Source organism: Clupea harengus, chromosome 18 (assembly GCF_900700415.2).
Source record: "Clupea harengus chromosome 18, Ch_v2.0.2, whole genome shotgun sequence".
NCBI classification, from domain to species: Eukaryota; Metazoa; Chordata; class Actinopteri; order Clupeiformes; family Clupeidae; genus Clupea; species Clupea harengus.
In genome coordinates, this window is record NC_045169.1 from 10,908,927 (window position 1) to 10,931,352 (window position 22,426).

The 22,426-nt window shown below is 43.0% G+C and overlaps 1 protein-coding gene across 2 annotated transcripts; it reads left to right on the forward strand.

The window, feature by feature from the left end:
* The first annotated feature begins 8,376 nt into the window (after positions 1 to 8,376).
* trim2b (tripartite motif containing 2b) lies at positions 8,377 to 22,239 on the forward strand. Of its 2 annotated transcripts, XM_031584790.2 has the most exons (11): positions 8,377 to 8,468; positions 8,743 to 8,889; positions 9,470 to 9,621; positions 10,849 to 11,029; positions 11,862 to 12,636; positions 13,134 to 13,237; positions 13,711 to 13,878; positions 17,589 to 17,757; positions 17,869 to 17,939; positions 18,080 to 18,220; positions 18,781 to 22,239. In XM_031584790.2, exons 2-11 carry the CDS (start codon positions 8,854 to 8,856, stop codon positions 18,931 to 18,933), a joined length of 1,950 nt encoding a protein of 649 aa, XP_031440650.1. In that variant the 5' UTR covers positions 8,377 to 8,468; positions 8,743 to 8,853; the 3' UTR covers positions 18,934 to 22,239. The 2 variants fall into 2 exon arrangements, with proteins under 2 accessions (XP_031440650.1, XP_031440651.1); XM_031584791.2 differs by lacking the exons at positions 8,377 to 8,468; positions 8,743 to 8,889 and adding an exon at positions 8,941 to 9,006.
* The last annotated feature ends 187 nt before the right edge of the window (positions 22,240 to 22,426 follow it).

Consider the following 22,426-nt stretch of genomic DNA (forward strand, 5'->3'; position numbering starts at 1 on the left):
ACTTTGACCTTTACACTCTGACCCCCCTTCAACAGGACTGTTAGCCTCTGGGATCACAACACTGACTCAGCACAGTTTCACAGTTTCACAGTTGCTTGTGTTTTGATTGATTTTAATCCTGTGGTAACTCGATATTAATCTGGTTGCAATCCATGTGTGGTCCAGATATGTCAGCACTTGATGGACTGATAAATAAATATGGTAACACAGATGGGCATCCAAAGCATGCAAACAGAGACATGTGCGCACGCACGAGCAAACAGAGAGAGAGCCATACTCACAAGCACACACACACACACAATTCTTCGCAATACTCTCACACACACACACACACACACAAAAACACAATCACTTACAAATACACAAATATACTCTCTTCATTATGCGCTCTCTCTTACAAACGAAACATACACACACACACACACACACTCACCTACACACACACACACACACACACACACACACACTCACCTACACACACACACACTCACCTACACACACACACACTCACACACACAGTAAGCTTGGTAAAGTAGGTCTGTGTGTTCACTTTGTAGCTTTTTTATGTGTAGCTTTTTTCAATGAGGTCACAGTATTCACTGCCACCCATCTCCCTGTTCAGTTTAAATGGATTTATAGACGTGCGTGCCTCTCTGTGTGTGTGTGCGTGTGTGTGTGTTTATGCATGTGGTTTGCCTGTGTGTGTGTGTGTGAGTGAGTGGTTTTTAGTACAGCTGTGCTCTGACTTCTATTTGGGTTGATGATTAATGTTTCATGTTTTGTCCCCAGTTGCTTGCAGAGGGAGAGAGAGAGACAGAGAGAGGGAGAGAGAGAGAGAGAGAGAGAGAGAGAGAGAGAGAGAGAGTGCACAGATAAAACACTGGGACTATTATATTTGACACTGAATAAACAGATTCTGATTCACATGTGAGCTGAGCATATGAATGGTAAACCATGAGTGTACTGGTATATTTATGAATTAGCTCTGTATTAGAGGCTAGTCTGCCTGTAGGTATAACAGCTGTACTGGATGGATACTACAGGTCAAATCTGTGTTTAAGGTTTTGAACCGGTGAGTTTCTCAATATTCATAATGGTCTAGTCAGGTATGAGAGTGAGGCTGATATGACAGGCATCCCCATACTGGCACCTGGTCACTGCTTTCTGAGAGAGACAGAGAGAAAGAGTGAGAGAGAGAGAGAGAGAGAGAGGGAGTGAGACAGAGAGAGAGAGTGAGAAAGAGAGATAGAGAGAGAGAGAAAGCTACAACATACACACAAAGAGCTGCATAAATAAACCTTTAAGCATTGCTGACACACAGCTCTACATCCGCTCACAATATCAGGCTCTGTTTACTGAGTTTTAGGCAAATACATTGCACACTATTCCACTGACCTCCTCTACAGGGATGCTCGGAATACATGGGATTAGAAAAGTATTATCCTTCTGTCACTGGCTGTATATCTATATAAGTGTATCTAACTGTTGCTGAGAGGAAGAAATCAATTTGAAGTTATCAATTGTATCAGGTCTCTCTCCCTCTTTCTCCCCCTCTCTCTCTCTCTCTCCCTCTCTGTCTTTTTTTAGTTGCACGTCATACTTCATTACCCCTGATGTCGTACTTGTTTCACAGAGGGAACCTCATTCATGTTTTATACAGAGCAGCTTTTTACAGTGAACTGTTCAATGATACTTGTGCATGCATGTGAGAGTGAGAGAGCATGTGTGTGTGTGTGTGTGTGAGAGAGAGAAAAAGTGAGTGCATTCGTGAGTAAGGGGCTGTATGTGCACGGCAGTGTATATGTATGTCGATTTGACTGTGTGTGTGTGTGTGTGTGTGTGTGTGTGTGTGTGTGTGTGTGTGTGTGTGTGTGTGTGTCTCTGTGTGAGAGAGAAAGAGAGAGAGAGTTAGCGTAACAGGGCTTCAGTAAGCTCTCAGAGAGTGGTTTTATGTGTGCCATGACAGCACACACTATCCTTCAGACACTGACACAAGTAACCAGAAAACTCAATCTCATCCATGAGCTGAGTGGCCTATGTAAGTATCTCTCTCTCTCGCTCTCTCTACTTTTTGTAATTTCTTTTATTTAAATTATTAATGCCAGGGCCTGAGCTATTGTATGTGTGTGTGTATGTGTGTGTGTGTGTGTGTGTGTGTGTGTGTGTGTGTGTGTGTGTGTGTGTGTGTGTGTGTGTGTGTGTGTATGTGTGTGTCTGTGTGAGTGTGTGTGTGTGTGTGTGTGTGTGTGTGTGTGAGAGAGAGAGAGAGAGAGAGAGAGAGAGAGAGAGAGAGAGAGAGAGAAGTAGTTAGCAGTCAATAACAGAGAGAAATAGAAAAATTAAAGACAGGTTATGTTTCTAAGAGTCTTATAGTGATAATAAATATATGGTATTATCAACGGAACAGAATGAAGCTAGACACATATTAGTAAATTCACACCGAAGCGTTGAGTAGAGCTGCCTGGTGTGTGTGCTACTCAGTAGCCACTGCTCTGTCTGCTCTCTCGTATTAACGGTCACGTAGTGCTAACCTAACACACTATTTAGAATCAAATTGGTTAATCCAAAGGGAATATTGCACGAAATGAATAGAAAGAACTAAAAGATGGTGTTTTGGCTAATCATTCATGTTTCCAATGCTGTGGCATGATGTCTCAAAAGTGTAGGTCGGGAGCCATACCTGCATTCATTGATTTAGTTTTTATCTTCTTCACTGGTGGGTAAAGTGCGCCTTCTTCTGGAAGTAAAGAGCACAGCCCATCCAGAGTCTGCCATCTTGTGTTGAGAAATAGTATTGTATTGTTTGACTTTGATGTGGGTGTACTGTTTATTTATGAATTACATGTTCCTAGCCATTTTTAGTTAAATAGTAATCTTGATATATATCCATATCCATCTGGCTACCAGTGTTTAAAACAGGATCAGGCCTTCATTTCTTTTGAGCAAAGAAGATCCCCATTGTGTCTTCTCTAAAGGTGTGCACATGTGATTGTTCAGAAACAAAATCTCTAAAATCATTTATATTGTCACTGGTCTTGCAGGAGTGTCTATTTTTTCAGTTTTCACAATAAACTTTTTAACAGTTTTACTCAAATGAGGATGTAAAGTAGTATTTATTGTTACACCAAGTTTTTTTATTGCTCTTAGCTTGACTGTTCTCTCCCCTGTACGTCGCTTTGGACAAAAGCGTCTGCTAAATGACTAAATGTAAATGTAAATGCGAATGGAATATCGACTAGTCATTTCTGCTGCTGAGACAGGAGTAAGCATGCCAGCCCAGAGATCAGTTTGTTGTCGTCTTTTTAATGGTTTTATTTAGAGGATTTTTTTTTAATTCAGGTTCATACAACACAAATGTATGTCAAGTCGTATAATGTGTCCCAGAATATAATTGTAATATACATAATTGTGATATGAGTTTACATTGTAGCTGTAACATCTGTTGATTTTATATATATTGCCAATTCAGTTATTATGAGTGAATAGTCGCAATTTTAGGGTATGTGTGTGTGTGTGTGTGTGTGTGTGTGTGTGTGTGTGTGTGTGAGTGTGTGTGAGTTTGTATGTGTGTGTAAGAGAGTAAGAATTAGAGAGAGAAAAAGATAGAGCGAGAGAGAGAAGGGAAAACGAGAGACAATTAGAGAGAATGTAGCGAAAGAGAGAGATGAAGACAGACACAGACATCAGCGAATGAGGAAAAAACAGCTGGTGTGGCAGACCTCCCTGCTCTGTGATTGGCTAATCCTTCCTCCTTCAGCATGCAGGGCACCACCTCCCCCCACCTCGGCTAGCTGGTGCAACTGATCGTCTCTGTTTTTGTTGCCATAGCGCTGTGGAGGGGGAAAAAAGAGAGAGGAGGAGAGAAGAGAAGAGAGGAGGTGAGGAGAGGAGAGGTTTCTGCTGATGAACGCACACCCACCCCCCATCACGAGGAGATGAGATGGGTCTCTACACGGAACACACGCTCTCTGCTTTCTGTTCATTCATCTGCAGCAACATCAAGGTAAGGCCTGAGAAAAGATGGGAAGAAGGGGAGAGGGGAAGAAATAGAAAATGATATGGAGGGAGGGAGGAGAGAAGATTTTTAAATAGAGAGAGAGAGAGGGAGAGAGAGAGGGAGACAGAGAGATGAGACGGACAGATGGAGAGGAGAGGAGATAGAGAGAATGAGGCAGCATGTGCACTGAGACCACAGGAGAGAGGAGAGAGGAGAGAGGGAGGAGGGAGGAGGAGGGAGGGGCACAGGGGAAGATGATAGATGCTCTCTGACTGACTGAATTGCTAGCCTGGGCTAGGCCCCGCACCTCCACTCATTTCTTCCTGTCTAGACTCAGTAAACTACACGTGTGTCTGTGTCTGTGTGTGTGTGTGTGTTTTCATTAGCTGTGTGTGTATGTGCAGGCATGTGTGTGTGAGTGAGAAACGCTGGTATCTTGGCACTGCTGACTGCCCAGGCCACGTCAGACGCGCTGCATGTGGCTCGGTAGAAGCAAACAGGCTGGAGCGCGTTAGCTGGTGCAGTTTTTGCACTCGACTGGAGCTGCGATATTAGCCACGGGGAATTCTGCTTCACTGCCTTCAAATGGCTTCCTCCGGCCACAGAGTTAGCCCCTCTCACTCTCTCTCTCTCCCCCCCCTCCTGCTGTCCTTCCACCTCCTCTTCTCTCTCTCTCTCTTTCTCTCTCTCTCACACACTCTCTCTTTCTCTCTCTACCCTTCTCTCTCTCTCCCCCTCTCTTTCTCTCTCTCTCTCTCTCTCTCTCTCTGTCTGTTCTCTTTCTTATTCCTTTCTGCCGTCCTTCCCACAATTAGCTATCTGATGGATGTTTACGTGTTGTCCTGCTCTTGCAATGTCACAGTCTCCTCATGGAAGATTACCAACTGTGCTGTTGATTTCAGGGGGTTATACCAGGACAAATCTTAAGGTGATGAAGCAAAAATCAAAAAACATCAAAATCATGTTAAAATTGTCTAGATGGAATAGTATGCTAAAATCGTTTAGATGGAAAGACACAGAAAAAGAGACAGAAGGGGGTGGTGGGGTGGGGTTGAGATGATGACAGATAAGTTTTCTTGCGTTTTGTTCTTTAGCTTGAAAGGAGGACCTCTGTGGTTGGCCTGTGATATTGCCTGAAAGGAAGCAACCCCGAGCTCTGAGTTGGCAGGTCTTTGTGATAAAGTATCTCTAATCTCACTAAGCCAGATTGAAACTAGCCCAATATGCAACAGATTTGATCTGAACCACCCCACAAATCCACGCCTGGCAATCTGTCCTTTGCTCTTCATCTGAGATTATTCACCATTTTAATACGGAAAACTGTGGAACGGGGCTAAAGCTGGCCACACTACTCAATACTCTGAGATGTAATGAACATTTCACATTTTAATGGCAGAAGATTGATTAAAGTACACAACACTGAGTGATGACCTGCTTTTACCATATTTCTTGTTTAGTCATTCATTGCCAAAAAGCCAGCAAATGTACTTCCAGCAAAGATAATATTTTATCTTGCAGTGTGAGCACCTGGCATATGGTGGAGAGAGGGATTTCCTCTCCTGAATAAAAATGAATGTGATATAGTAAGATGAGAAGGCTATTTCTGGGACTGGGGCAAGGGGTCACGAGTCCTTCCCAAGGGGTAAATATCTCTGTGTGTGTGTGTGTGTGCGTGTGCGTGTGCGTGTGTGTGTGTGTGTGTGTGTGTGTGTGTGTGTGTGTGTGTGTGTGTGTGTGTGTGTGTGTGTGTTTTACACTGCCCTACTGCAGTGGTCATTCTTCATTCCAGGGTTTGTTTCTGTTTAACTTGGCACCTGGCATTGGCTGATACAAAACTACAGAACATTACTTCTACTTCTTTCTAATACTTTGTGTTTCAAAATATGAATTTAACATTTAACCAATCACCATAATTGACTCCCAGATTCTTTGATTGGTAAATTATTCTCTAAATTGTACAAAAATGTGTGGAGACAACGAAAAAAAACATTTGAATGCTATGGTATACATAGCATAATTGTATAGCCATATGTCCTGATATGGACATGATATTAAACCATTAGATTAGATTATGATGAACTGTATTTCAAACACTAGTGTTAACCCAAGTAACCTAGAACAGATCAGATATGAATTTTGCTTGGGTCATGCATAGTTCAACCATAAGCGATATTACTGTATGTTCTCTTCAGCCATGATAAAGCTAGCATGGCACTGGCATCTGTGTTGTTTGTATTCAAACATTAGCATGCTTTCACAACCATTTTGGTCACACTGATCAAAATCTGAGTCACCTAATTGACTTATTGCACATCAAGCGCACCTTCAGTGAGTATAAAGTGACACTCTTAGCCTAAACCGCAGTCATGCTGAGCTGAAGATAGCTTACTGCTGCTTTTCGGATTCGGTTACTATCCAGATTGCGGTTTCTAGTAGACGAATCCTGATCACCATAACAACACTGCTCTACTCAGACAATATTTTACCCTCAAGCTGCCAGTGGATCTGCCTTGCTCTAGATTTGGATTTTAGCTGACCAAGCACACTGTCTTGTTAAACCATGTTATTCCTGGAAGTACAGAGGCATGGAAATTATGAAATAAAAAGGCTTGTGCATGTTAATGTCGTACTACCTAATTTGCCTTTGGGGGTTGATCATGTCGTACTAGTATAATCACTTACTCACTGCTGTTCTGTATGCCAAAGTTAAAGGTGCCAGCGACTGTGAGGTGGAAAATAATAACATTGTGGAATTTCTGGAGCAACCACTAACACAAAACTAGTATACTTTTATACACATTTCCCCAGTGTTTTGGAACTGGTTCATTTGAATCCTTTGACACATAAAACAGATAATTTGCTTTCTCCCCTGAACCCCGTCCCTTTCTCTGTCATTTCAGTTTCTGTTTTTATTTCCGGGTATTACTGAGTGATCTTGGTCAATGAGTGTTTGTATCAGCTGGTGAATTATTGCATTAGGACCTGCTTCTGCTGTGCTGCTTGACTCTGAAGTACATACTTGACTCTGAAGTACATACTTGCAGTAGTTTTAATGTGGTCCTATGCTTTTGGTCAGAGCTTAATTCAGCTACAGGCCTACATGCATTGGTGGGTATCAAACAAGCAGGTTAGCCTATTTACAAAGGCTGTTAGCTCATTAGCTTGCGACTTTTAATCAAAAGCTCCTTAGTGTATTTACTTTCATGACAAGGGCACTCTTCTGGAGGAACAGAAAAGCACCCAGAAGACCCAGAGCTCAAAGCTATGCATCACTGTCTAGTTTACTGTTGGATCCAACAGTCTAACTTTCTCATACTTCAGCAGATGTGTGCAAGATTCTCTTAATGATACCACACTAATATTTACAGTGTACAAAATATTAAAGACAGATAGTTCAAAAGACTAATGATTCCAGAATGGATCTGACAAAGAAGACACATTAAACCAAAAAGACTACTACTGTCTTCAGTGGTCTGATAAGGATAATTGTGTACCATAGACGTCACAATTAACCTCAATTTTTTAAAACTGGCATCACCCTTTAGAGTGGGACTGCTTTTCCAAATCTGTCCTCTCCCTGGTCTCTCTACGTCTATTTCAATCACGATCAGAATATTTTCTCAGAAAGCCCAGAACACACGGATTGCCCCATAATCCTTCGCAGTGTTTTACTGCAGTGAACCAGAGGCTACAAATAGGGGAGACAGGATGTGGCTAGGAGAGAGACACAGCAGGGTGGGGGTGGCGTTGGCGGTGGGGGTGGGGTGGGGTGGGGTGGGAAGTGATGAGTCTTAGACAGAGACAAATCACAAATACGATTCGGTACAGCTCTTTTCAACCATGTAAGCACTCTAAACACAGGACCTTCCCCTGGAAGTCAGACATAGTCTTAAGCTGGCGCAGTATTTCAGTATTTCCCGTAAAAGCAGTTAGCAATGGTGAAATTAGGTTGCCCGGCGCTGCCGTGCACTAGGCTTCACCCACACACATGCAGGAGCTGACGTCGGGTTGCTATGGTGATGATCTGCGCTCTTTTGTGAGGAGGATATTTTGTGGCGTATAATTTATTCTAATTTTTCTGTAAAATCCACCCCAAAAGGGGTTTCCTCTGTTCTGACTCGTCTCCCTGCCCCCTCTCTGAAGGATGTCTGACCCACTTTTTACATCAATGCAAATGTTTCATTGATGTTTTAATCCACAGATCTTTCTACTAAGAGTTTTATATCTAGGTATCAACAATCCTTGCATGTCTATTTATGTGTCTGTGTGTGTGATTCTGACCATCTAATCCATGTCTTTCTTGCAGGGCCTTGTGTAAGATGGAGAGGTCTGCGCAGGCCTCTGCCTCTCCTCACCTCTGGTGTAACAGCTCTGGTGCCATCCAGCTGTGTCCCTGATCTTCACTTGAGCCATACTCTCTAAGACGACACAATATTACTCAGCCACTTACATTCCCACAAACCGGAAAGGGGTGAGTCCTCACCCACGCACACACCTACACACAGAGATAGAGAAAAGAGAGAAAGAGAGAAAGGGACAGAGAGAGAAAGAGAGAAAGAGAGAAAGAGAGAGAGAGTGTGAATGCACAGCACAAGTCCATTATTCTGAACAGATCTGAGAGATCATTTGTTTATTAGTTTTTGATCAGAAAAACTTCATATACTCACATTTCTGTTGACGTGTGTATAGCACATATATTTTGGGTGCAGTTTACAAATTGAAATGCAAACTGCTCTGTTTCTTAGCGCCAGTCGCAGGGTGCTGTTTGTCCCTCAGCAGCCACCGTGGAGCCGCAGCAGAGGTCCCCAGACAGCAGCAGTGAGGAGTGCACAGTGCTGGAGGCGCTGCCCAACAAGATGGCACTGCCCACCTGCACACAGCACCAGGGCAAGGTAAGAGCACTGCCCACCTGCACACAGCACCAGGGCAAGGTAAGAGCACTGCCCACCTGCACACAGCATCAGGGCAAGGTAAGAGCAATGCCCACCTGCACACAGCACCAGGGCAAGGTAAGAGCAATGCCAATGACATACTAATATACAGGGGGATATCTCTGCCAACCACATACTAATATGCAGGGGGATATATCTGCTTCCTGAAGTTGTTTATATTTCTCTGGGTTGATTAAATGGAGGCAAGGGCCAATCAATGTCTATAAATGTGTCACATATATCAAAAGCCGCCAGGGTCTTTAAGGTCTTGGAGGTCAAGTGATTGCTCAGTATGTCTGGCTTGTATTTCATCCCCATGTGTATCACACACACACTTCCTTTGATGCAGTTCTCATGATGCAACAGGGTCTAGTCCTCTATTAAATACCTCTCAAAATCATAGGAACTGCACACACCTCAGTGTAGAAAGAAAATCTCCATGAATGATACCAGAACCTGCTGCTGTAATGGAACTACTGTGCAGCATGATGCCATTCTAGTTGCTCAGTCCTCCCTCCCTCCCTCCCCCCTCTCTCTCCAGGAGGTGGCGCTGTACTGTGTGGCGTGTGCCGGGGCCGTGTGTGAGGACTGTGTTACTGGCGACCACGCTGGCCATCCCACAGAGCCCCTCACTGCCGCCGTGGAGAAGCTCCGCCTCACGCTGCAGGAGAGAGTGGCAGCCGCCACAAACAGGTGAGACACATTGTGACACATCCAGTGCAGATGCCCATTACACTTTGTCTTTTACATATCATTCGTGGGCTTTTTGGGATCGCTTATGCAATCCCTCCATTTTTTCGATTTGCAATCCAACGCAAAATCAGCAATTTACCGCATTTTTCGCCACGCTGCATATTTTCTTATTTACCACTTAAGATGAAGAACACTGAAGATATACTGAAGAAAATAAGCCTTGACGTTAAATCGCAAATTACTTACGTTTCTTCAGGCCTTCTGATGGTGGTATAAGACAATGCACAGTCTGTCTCAACCACTGCCACCATGTCCCACCCGCTTGGTGTCAGCCTCAGGTGACGTTCGAGACATAGCTGATATATATGTGCTATCTCGTTCAAAGTTAAATGACCTCGTTACGCATTATGTTATTCTGCATTGTATTTAGTTGTGAAATTGTAAATAGTGTTCGAACATGATAATAAACTTAGTGCATACAATTGTGTCCAACTGCTTTATTCCGCCGTTCGTTCTGCACAGAGATGCCATTTAAAAATAAAAGCCCGTTCTTGAATTTAAACATAATTTCAGTGAGTAGAATATGGGCGAAGTAAGCCCAGGAATGGTCAACACATTTTGAATAATCATTTTTTCCGTTCTGTTTTCTTTCAACAAATGTGCCGGATTACTCATGTGCCAAAAGTCCAAAGTTCAAACCAAGGCAATGCATTTTATTTCAATTTAATTTAAATAACATCCTGGTGTGGATGAAATGACCATATAAGGATGGTTGTTAGATGACACATCTAAAATGAGTGTTTTCATGTCGCCATTGCATGAAATAAAGACATAAGAACACAGAAAAACAACCAAACTAAAGAATACTAATTCTCTTTGTATTTGTGCAGTTTTTCTTGCAAATTTTCAGAAATCACCACCAAAACAATCTGTAAATTTGATCGCAAAAAAAACATACACAAACCCAAATCCTGGAGGGACTGCTAATTGTTTTACACTGCAATGATTCATTTTAGCCAATTACACATTATGTATATATTGACTATTGACTAACATTGTTTGACTGACTGAATGATGGCTTGATTGATTGATTGATTGATTGATTGATTAGTTAGGTTAGGTCAGACTGTTCATTGATGGTTCATTGGTAGGTTGTGTGGTTGATTGACCGATTAATTAAATTAATGATACACTGATTGATGAACGCTCGTCAATCTCTCACTACAGATTACCACAGATGGCAGAGGCCCGGCAGTCGCTGAGAGACATCCTGCAGCAGCTGACCGGTCAGAGGAGTTCCATCGAAGAGGACATCCACTCCACCTTCACCGATCTCCACAAGACCCTGGACGTGCGCAAGAGCGTGCTGCTGATGGAGCTGGAGGTCACTTACACCCTCAAGCAGAAGGTTGCGGGCATATTTAAACTCTCCGAAGGCTTGTCTACACACAGTGTACTTTGGGGGCTGGACAGACTTATTCACTACACCACTTCTTATTATCTACATTGGGAGGTTGGGAGACAATGTCCGGTTCTTGTGCATGTTTACCACAAGTTGTCCCACATAAACAGGTTGCATTTACAAACAAGGGTCTTCGATTTCTTTTATAAAAGGTCATAATTGAGCATAATCTATAGTACCTTCATACAGGTGCAACTACTTCTCTTTTTATTACGATATGAATCATAAAACCTTTTTGGGGTGGTCTAAATGCAATGTACTCTGGGGCTACACATACACTTATAGTTCTCCTATCATGTCTCTGCGGTAGTGTCCCCAAGTTGTTGCACACATTGTAATAACTTTGAGTCTACCTCTCTGGAGTGCTCTCCTGGGTCACACACTAAGCTGGCTGCTTGTCTCTTATCTCTTATCTCTTCCCGGCTTCATGTACCGTCACAATAACAAACCTTCCAACAGTGACTTGGGTTTGTCCGTCAGTGTTTCTCAGTGGGTATTCTGTACACACAGTCCAATAGAGATGGTTGATATGGGACTAACTCTAGCTCACAAACATTCCAAGGCTACTACTGGATAGAACAGACAACCTTGGAAATGACATGGGTGTAAATGGTGTCTTGTGATCAAGATCACTGTATTTTATTTGGACAGTACGAGGAGGAGTGATCCTCAAAATAAAACAACATCTGTTTTGTGTCTCTGTGTCTCTCTTTTTTCCTCTGAAGTGAAATCCCCCTAATTTGGACCCATGCCTTTTGCTTCCCTCTGCTGGTTGTAGATCTTGCAGGCCCAGCTGGATGCTTTGCTCCAGGGTGAGGAGAGCATTAGCAGCCGCTGCAGCCTGACGGCGGAGGCCCTGGACGGGGGTAGTGACGCGGCCGTGCTCCTGGCCCACCGCGGGCAGGCGGAGAAGCTGAGCGATCTGGCCAGCCAGGGCCTGCCCCTGCAGCCCGAGGAGAACGACCAGCTGGACCTGTACATAGAGTCGGAGGAGCTGAAGAAGTCTATCCACAACCTGGGGACCATCGTCACCACCAACGCCGTGGCCTGCCAGTCCGAGGTGTCTGGTGAGGGCCTGGAGCAGTGCGCTATAGGTATCCCCACCTCCGTCACCATAGTAACCCGGGACAAAGCCGGGGGGCTGTGCAGGGCCGGAAACGCGGTCGTCTCCGCTGAGGTGTACACGCCGGATGGAAGCATCGCTGACGGGGAGATCCTGGACAATAAGAACGGGACGTACGATTTCTTGTACACCATCCAGAAAGAGGGGAACTTCAGCCTGGCTGTTAGACTCTACGACCAACACATCAAGGGGAGCCCCTTCCGACTACGGATGACCAGCTCCCCCGAGGATTCGCAGATCCTCTCCACCCCCTCCTCGGCTGCCAATGCCGGCTCCTCTGGGTCCTCTGGCGGCGCAAAGAGGCGCGGTGCCAAGTCACCCGGGTCGGGGAGCCGGAGTCGGCAGAGAGGGGTGCGGCAGGCTGGAAGCATGTTAAGCACCCCTAAAAAGAAGGCTAACCCCATAGAGGATGACCTCATTTTCAAAATAGGTAAGAAACAGGCGTAGGCCCAGCACCATGCACCGGCTTTAGAAAACGTTAAACTACATGTTATCTACAAGCTCTGATTGCCCAGGTATCCGGTAACATTGCCGGAATATCACAGTATATTATTGAGAATTTGATAATATAAGAAAGAAAATAAATCCTGGAGTTTAGCTAGGCCTTCATCACCTTTTGCATGTCAAAAGTGAAGGTCATTCATTCTAATTGCTGACCATGTTTTAATTTTTTTTTATACCTGTTTTTAATAATACCTTTTTAGAAGTATGCCAAGGCTTTTTGGGTTGGGTAGAATTAAACATGATCTCTGCTGGTCCAGTTTGTTTGCTAGGGTTATCCTAGCCTAACCCTAGGGTTTCAATATAAAGTCTTTATTATAACATATCTACCTTAATAAAAGTACATAAGCATTCCACCCAAGAGGGTCTTCATCAGGGGAACCTTGCAAGAGTTGTCTGACCATAATGTCTGGTCTTATGTTCCAGGGACAAAAGGAAGAAACAAAGGAGAGTTCACCAACCTGCAAGGAGTGGGCGCCTCTGCCACGGGAACCATCCTCATCGCAGACAGTAATAACCAATGCGTGCAGGTAAGAGAGGTCCCTCTTCCGAGCGAGGGTGTCTGAGCTTGTCAGGAGAGTTTGATTTGAGTTCAGCATAGGAAAGGTTCAGGTGCAGCCTCTGCAGAGTAGTATTAATGTGTTCAGTTGCGGTGTTCAATCCTTGGTGAATAGTAACACATTCAGTGAAATGGTGGACCAGGAGGAGCACTGAGAAAGTGCAAAAAGGAATAGTCGTGCCAAAGTTTGACCCTTCTCACCTCACTTTACCAACACAATCCTAAGTTCTTTGTAAATAAAATCAACCATCTCAGGACAGACATGAGGTCAAATACTGGCATTCTCTGAACAGAAAGGACAATTACCCCTTTATACCATATTGTTATGTACAAACTTGAAAAGTGGCTGAAATAGTCACATACAGTATCACTTGGGGAAGAATTATGCTTTTTGCCATATTAAAATGTCTGACTGCAGTTACTTCTGTTGTATCCATATGTCAGGTATTTTCCAACGAAGGGGTGTTCCAAAATCGCTTTGGGGTACGAGGACGGTCGCCAGGCCAACTGCAGCGCCCAACAGGAGTGGCGGTTCATCCCAATGGTGACATCATCATTGCTGACTATGACAACAAGTGGGTCAGCATCTTCTCCAGTGACGGAAAATACAAAGTAAGCTGGGAGATGGTACCCTTCTATACTAAACAAATCACTGGAAATTTTTGGTCATGGAGGGTGAGAGAGAGAGAGAGAGATTTGGAAAAGTACATTTTTAGTTCTCACAGAATGCTTAATATCAGGGCCTAAGTGAAAATAAAAACAGCAGCAATGAGAATAAGTAGGTTCAATGGTGCTGCTGATAGCTAGGGGTGAAATAAGAAAAATAAAAACAATTTGATGAGTAAAGATGTTTATATGTTTGTTCTAAATGGGATAGATGGCCAAATAATTACTGCAATGACTAAACAACTTAGTGAGAAAGCAGCACAATATAATGCGTCATTGGTGTTGGTGTGAGTTAGAGGATTGTGGAGGGTTCATTTAGGACCCGTCTCTGGGTGGATCCCTTAGAGAATGCTGGAATAATCATTGCATTGTTAACTGGTGGCTGGTAGTTCCATTTGTCACCGTGGCGACTGCATAGGGAAATTTGTTTTTGTAGGACACCAGGACTAGATGAGTCAGGTTTCTGCCACTTACACTATTATTGGTTGCAAGAATCCTTAACATATTCTGCACTACTTTGTCTTCAATAGACAGGGTTATATATATAGGGTTAAATTGTCTTACAAATTATGGATTGCAATTCTGAAAACAACAATTTTCTTATGAAATCCACTTATGTATACTTATTTGTTATTGAATAAAATAACAAATAAGTCACTTTTGTCACTTTTATTTCCTTTTATAGCAATTGAATGTATTTGTTAAACAAAGCGTATATGTTCCTGTGTCAGATTATGTTAATTCGTTTCATCCTTCTAAATTAGTATTCTTAAGCCCAGTAGCTTCACTGACTTGTCCCTCCAGTACCCAGTGTTCCTCTGGTATGACCCATACTGTCCTCTCCTCTGCCTCCATAGTGCAGTACAAAAGTCTCTGTTCTCCCCATCCGCGCTCTCCACCCTAGTTCCCTCCATCCTCCAGTCACCGGGCCCTTCCTCGTGTTTGCATAGACAGGCCTCTGCCTCTCCTGCACGCTGTTTCCTTTGGTGACCTTTGGCTCTCTTCCAGACCGTCTGTCCTTCTCCACAGTGTGTTGTGGTTTTCTGTGACGACTCTCACCCCCTCACTGTGGCTGCCTTTTGCGGGAATTGGGCTTTTCTGCTTCTGTCCTGCAGAGGGTGTTCTCTTATTCTCCCCCATCTTCCCTCTTTTGTCTCAGTGGCCTCTGCGTCTTTTCCTCTCTGTCTCTCCAGACTGTTGGGTTCATGTGTTCCTCTGTTCTTCTGCACTCTGCAAGACGTCTCTCTCTCTTGTCCTTCTGGAAGACTTGTTGTCATAGTCATTGGTCCTGGGACTTTCTCTTTCTCCTCAGCTTTCTCTGTCCCACACGGAGCCGTGGCGCTCTCTTGGACACTCATGTGCACCATCTCTGGTCTGTTTGCATATCGGTCTCTGTCACTGTTGCTGTGGTTGGTGTGAAGTTCCAGTTGAACCCCATCTTTCTTGTCCTCTTTTTGTTCTATTTTCCCTTCAGTGTTGTCAGTTATCAGTTCGTTGTTTTTATTGCTTTCCTTCTGATTTCTTGCTTTCGATTTTCCTGCCCTCTTTCCTTGCCTTGTTTTCTTCCTTTTCCTGTTCTCTTGATCTTCATCTGGGGATGAACTGGTCTCTGTAAGAACAGGAGGATTTTTTTTCCTGAGAATACATCAACGTAGAAACCAAGATTGTCTCCATGTACCTTAAATCCTTAATTACTTAGAGTATAATCCCTAACACAATAATATAACCAATAACTAAGTATGTGATATGTGAAAGAAACCACCTTAGTGTTCACGAAAAGCTTAGCTCACTGTCTCAGTCATTGTCAGTACTTGTGCAATACTTAATCTGCCTGGTGTTTTCCTGATGGACAACATCTACTTCTTCAACTCCTGCTTCGTCCATGATCTTCTCTGCCACTGTGGAATCAGAACGAGTTGTCACTTTGACCATGATCAGTTCTAAGAGGCTAATTACAATGTGTTCAGATGTCTTCATGTGAAGAGTGATTCTCAATACTCACTCTGGGAGAAGGCCAGCCCTTGCTCTTCAGCTACCTCCCCCTCTTTCTCCTTCTTTTTCTCCATCTCCTCCAACTTTTCCTCGACTTTGTCCTCCTCCTTCTGGCCTTCTGTCTCCTCCTCTATCTCTTTCTTCACCTCTTCCTCCTTTTCCTCCCGTTCATCCTGTTCCTCGCTCTGTTCTTCCATATCCTCCTTCTTTTTCTACACCTCCACTTCCTGCTTCTGTTCTCCTTTCTCCCCCTTCTCATTCTCCACCTCCTCTTCCTCCCTCTGTCCTCCTTTCTCCTCGTTCTTCTTCTTGGTTTCCTTTTCTACCCATTTGTCCTCCTCTTTCTGCTGCCCCTCTGTCTCCTCCTCTCTCTTGTTTCCCACCTCCTCATTCTCTTTCTGCCCTAGCATCTCTTTGTCGTTCTCCACCTCTTCCTTCTTTTCCTCTCCTTCATCCTCAGCCTCCTTCTGCCCTTCTGTCTCATCCTCCTCCTCTTTCTCCACCACTTCTCCCTTTTCTTCTTCTACATCCTCTCCTTGCTTCCCCCTTCCATGTCCTTACCCTGTCTCTCTCCTCCTCTTTCTCCTCTACTCTTTCTTTCATTCCTTCTTCACATTATTATCCTCCTCGTCTCCCTCATTCCCCTCTTCCTCTCCACCTTCTTTTTTTTCTTTACCTCCTCCTTCTGTTTCTTCACACCTTTCCTCTCTTCATTTTCCACCTTGTTCCCTTCCTCCTCTCCTTTCTCCTGCTTGTCCTCAGCCTTCTGACCTCTGCCCATCTTCTTTATATTGTCTACTGTGTCCAGTGTCTTCCTTAGTTCACTGACTACCTTGTTCAGAAATTCAGAATCTCTCCCACGATCATCCAACATGTATGCTGTTTTTCTTTTCTTCTTGTGTAATCGTCCTCTCACACCCATTTTCTTCTCCCTTAACCTCTGACCTCCCCCGTCTCCCCTCCTCCTCTTTCTCCTTTTCTTCCTCTGCTTTCTTCCTAACTTCGACTGACTTTCTTGCTCTTTCCAGTTCAAATAGCTTCATCTCCCTCATCAGACGTTTTCTGTACTCGCTTGTCATTTCTTACTCTTCCACCCCTTTCTCCCATTGTCACGGCCGACTTCAATGTCCAGTGTCTTCAGGTCCCTCCTGAGACCTTCCAGTTTGTACTTTTTCAGTTGTTTCTTTCTGTTTTCCCATTCCCACTTGAAGTGTTCCTCTCCTGGCTCCACCGGTAACAGCTTGTTCCATGGCTCATGTTCTGGAATGTTGTCCTCCTGCTCTGCCTTGCAGCAGTATAAAAAATGCAAGGGGTCCATGGCCATAAGCCACGGGCCACCACAGAAACCAGCTGGATTGTAGCCTACTTTATACTCACAAAGAGTGTTTAACATGATCTAGTACATTTAAGCTATTTTGGGGTATGCAAATTAATAAGGCCTTTTATTTGACAAAAGAGAGAAACTTTGAATATGTTATGAATCACACATGAATAATTAATAATTATGAATGTACTTGTTTGTTTGTTTGTTTGCTTTTATCTCCCTGTTCACCATGCACTAAGTGGTCATTATCCTTTATAGTGGAACTGTGTGGGAGCATTTACAAACAGTTAGTACTAAACGTTCCTAATGTTGTGTATCTGTTCCTGTTGTGTATCTGAAGGGTAAGCTGGGCTCCGGGAGGTTGTTGGGTCCAAAAGGAGTCTCTGTGGACCATAACGGACACGTGATCGTGGTGGACAACAAGGCCTGCACCGTCTACATCTTCCAGACGAGCGGGAAGCTCATCTCCAAGTTTGGTAGCCGTGGGAATGGAGATAAACAGTTTGCAGGTGCGCAGTCTTTTAACAACCTGACAGATTCAGTTTAAACAGTAGTCTTGCGTCAGTAGTGTTTTTCAGTCGGCCATGTTGACTCTGTTTCCTGTTTCGATCCCCTTTTAGGACCACACTTTGCTGCAGTGAACAGTAATAATGACATTATCGTCACGGATTTCCACAATCATTCTGTCAAGGTAAGGCATGCAGATAATGTCATTTCCAGACCAGTTAGGCGACAGTCCTAAATTACAGTTATAGTTCTGTTAGTTATTGTCCTGCAGGTGTATTTCTGAGAGTTGTTCTAAGCGATCAATGTGCTTTCTTGCGAGTGCAGGTGTTTAATACAGACGGAGAGCTGCTGCTGAAGTTTGGCTCAAACGGAGAAGGCAATGGGCAGTTCAACGCCCCAACTGGCGTAGCAGTAGATACCCATGGGAACATCATTGTGGCAGACTGGGGAAACAGTAGGATCCAGGTATGAAGCGCTACGGATATCTAACCTCTTACCGTCTTATCCTTTGTCATTTGACATGATAAAAGCATCTGATAAAATCTGCTGTATAATATCACAGATTTTCCTCCAATTTTGTCTAATTCTTCCACACTACAGCCTTGAATGTTTTGCCCTTTTAACTTGTGTAGGCCCAAGCTTGGTGAGATTTAAGATTTAAGTATACTGTTCATTGTACAGTTTATTGTCTGTGTGCCTTGTTTATTGTAGGCTCCCTTTCTTCTGTCTAGCTTTAAATCTATATTTCTATGTCTGTATGTAACGGTAGTGAGCAGGTAGTGCTACAGGGCTCTGCGGTGAGAAAACCTCACTCCCCGACACCTGAAGTGACGTGCTAGCGACGCACACTAGGTTTTGGCCCGACACTAGCACTCATGGGTTTTGGCCTTCTTGCTAGCACGCCCGCCTCCAATGTGCGAGGTTGCGCGTCTGGGTCTGGTGCAGTTGTCTACGCAACGCAGGGTACAGGTGCACCCTTTGTCTTATCTAATTTCCCCCCTTCTCCTTTTCTCTCCTTCCTTTAGGTGTTTGACAGCAGTGGCTCTTTCCTCTCCTACATAAACACATCGGCTGACCCCCTGTACGGCCCCCAGGGCCTGGCGCTCACGTCCGACGGGCACGTGGTGGTTGCCGATTCAGGGAACCACTGCTTTAAGGTGTACCGCTACCTACAGTAAACAACCAGGAAGCGTTTCCACCTGACCAGATCAAGGTGCAGCATCCGCAGCCTCTGGCAAACCGGAAATGTTTCTCAAAATGGAACTAAAGCAGAAATCAGCTCCAAAGGAGCTTTTGTTTAGGGGCCTCACACCACTCACTCCAGGCTTCCCGTAATAAAACGAGATTTTCGCTGGCTTGTGCCTCCTCTCCCCCTCAGAAAATAGACATAGTTTTGCAAAGTGCCCCCCCCCCCTTGCCAAGTACACACCAACCAGAATGTGACATCAGAATGGACATGTCTGGAATGACTGTTCATTTTGTAGTGCAAAAAAAGGGATGCTTCACTCTCAACCCCTTGCTGAAGTGTTATGTGTCAAAGATTTGTATTTATGCCTTTGGGTGCCCAGTAGGACAACCCTTATGGCCCTGGTTTATTTCACTGGAACAATCATGGCAAAGAGAAAAGTGCAAAAGGCAAACAATATCCTGTAATCTGTCCATGAGATAGACTGGACTCGAGCAAAAGCCAGGGAAAGCATCACTGCAGTTCTGCAGTGGCCTCTTGAAGCATCGTATACAAGGACAATAGAGCATATGAAAAACCGAGGATATTAACTAGTGATAATGAAGTAACTAGTGAGTACAGGAACTCCTTATGCAGCCAGCAAGCACTAGATCTCCCAGTGTGGGCCAGCTGTTTCCTGTCCAAGGACATAGATAAATGGTTCTGAAAAAAGCTGGTTCCTGTGGAGAAAACACCTAAAGCTTATAGTAGTTGGCTTCCTCCAAAATCTCGCTAGATAATATCTTGACCGAAGGATGTGACCATTTAGATGGTCCAAGATTAACCTACTGCTTGATCGAGGCAGAGGGTTGATATTGACTGGTTAATTTACTTTTTTTTTTACAATCATTTTCACACTTGTCTCAATACCATGTCAACTTCTTAAAAAACTTTACAAACACACACCTGAGCACATCAGTTAACCTTTCGTGCAAAATGCACTACAACCACCAAAACAGTACTTCACCCAAAAAAGACTGCTGACATAACTATATGAAATGCTCTCTCACAGCAAGACTACTTTGTCACAAAAAATACAATGGACTAAAAGACAGAAATAATAATATAATAATTTATAATAATAAATATTATGTGTTGCCGTATCCTCTATTTTTGCATAGATTTGTGCTGCATTGCAAAAAAAAAAATATGAAACCTCCTTACAGTGCATATATCTGAAATGCTGCAATATGCTTCATGACGGCTTTATGCTACAATTTCTGTGGAATACTATGGTACAACAAAAAGTGTGCAGATGCTTTTCATATCCAGTACAGTGAGTGAAACAACAATACAACACCACATGATAATACCACAGCACAACAACACATGATACTACCACAACAAGGCTGCTGGAGCCCTAATGCTGACTCATGGTGACCTCTGTATTTGGCGTGAGATTTTTATGAACTTCACATTTACTGCAACATCCTACCTATCATTTCCACCCCTACAGGCAGACATCATGACACAAGAACAAACTCTTTGTTCTGTTGGCTTGCCTGTCACAACACTGTAGATACCACTTTCGAGTGTGGTACATGTAGTTGCATTCTGGGGTCCGTTTTCATCATTGTGAGCCCGTGACTTACAAAGACAGCACTAATAGTAGAGTAGTAAATGTCTACAACTACATCGATATTTTGTGTAGAGATATGCACATTTGACCACTTTTGTATAGATGGTAACAAAGCTGCAAAAAAAAAAAACAATACGTTATCTGCTAAAATCAGAATAATCTTTTGTATGTCAAAATACAGCATATTTGCATCACAGTGATCTAAGTAACTGAAAAGTAACTGTTTTCGAAAGAGCATCTAAATTTCTGCAATATGTACATTTACTGTAGTTTTACAGCGTTATGCTGGTGGTGAACATTGATTGAGACAGGTATCTATGAATTTCGGAGAAAGTGGTTATTGAATGCATTTTGTATCAAAGCAATGCAAAAGTATCCAGTTAACATTACATTTTTAGTTCATAGTCTACTGATATGAAGAATATGTGTTCAGTGTTTAAAAAAAAGTGGACATGGTATTAAGACAAGTGTGAAAATAATTGTAAAGAAACCTGTAATATGAAAATCTTAATATAAAAGACGCATTAATCATATTAATCACGACTTGGCCAATGTGGACAAATTCATGAATAATCTGCACTTTGTGTTTGCCTAAAAGCTTGCCTAAAGCCAAGAAGTGAACTTGTGGACTGCACTATGGTTATGTCCTCTGAAGCCCCTCCGGCTACTATAATATTTCTACATAGAGATATTCTGCTTGTCACTTTGTAATTATAAGTCTGCACAGCCTTTAGCTATTCTTTTTTTTCTATCAATATAGAAGAATGATGTCCATGAAATACACTATTTTAGAATTAGGCTATAGCTTTTCTAACAGTCGTACAAAATAACAGCTGTTCAACACAACGTTAGGGGTTCTGCTCAATATAGGCCCTTCATCATTTTGCGAGTTTCCGTCCCAAAAAGGAAGAGTAAATTTGTCTATTTTTAATAAATAATAGTTTGAAAAGTCACTCTATTCAGAAATGCCATTTAGCAGCATTTTATTGTCGCTAAGGACTAAAGACCAAGCTTGGGCATGATACTGCTTGCCTGTTAGATGTTAGTTATCACTGTATACCAGAGTAATTTAGAAGCATGTATAATACCACAAAGTTCAAATCGTGGCATTACAGCAAAATAAAAAAAATTTAAAAAAACATAACAGCATCTTTATCAATGCACTGATTTATTCACTTCAAATGTATGTTTTTTGTTTTTTTCGAGCAAACTTCCTATAACTTGTTCTGTTCCACATTGTAATGTTTACATTTATGAAGCTCATATTATTTATCGTATGGTACTGGAAGAATGTATATTTATTTCAGATTTAAGTGTTTTTCTATACAGTATTATTTATAAATCATTATTTTCAGTCATGAATGTTATTTTTTATAGACCATGAGGATTTGTGATTACGTTGGAAGAAGATTGTGTAGACCTGTGTTACAACAGAATGTTCATCGTTCATGCCTCAATTTCAGCCTTAACATAAGTTTGTTTCAAATGTAATTATTTTATCCATTGATAATCAGTGCTGGTTAATTCAACATGTGACTGACTTTACAGGAATCCTTTTTGATCATAACACGTCTACCTTCACTCCGATGTAAGATTGTTTCCATACAGTACAAACTTGTTCAGTACAGTTCACTCTTCACTGCTAATGTACAACACATCAATAAAGGACTGAGTAGATCATGGATGACTTTTTTTTGGGGGGGTTACTAGCCTTTTTATCGGAAACATAGTAGAGAGCTGGCAGGGGGCGAGTGGGAGAGAGAAGGGGAGTGGGTTCAGGCTGGACTGGCTTGTGTGTAGAGCAGTGTCGGAAGTTGTATGTTAGGACCTGATGGTTGGACCTGAACACCTGTGTAAGTTAACCACT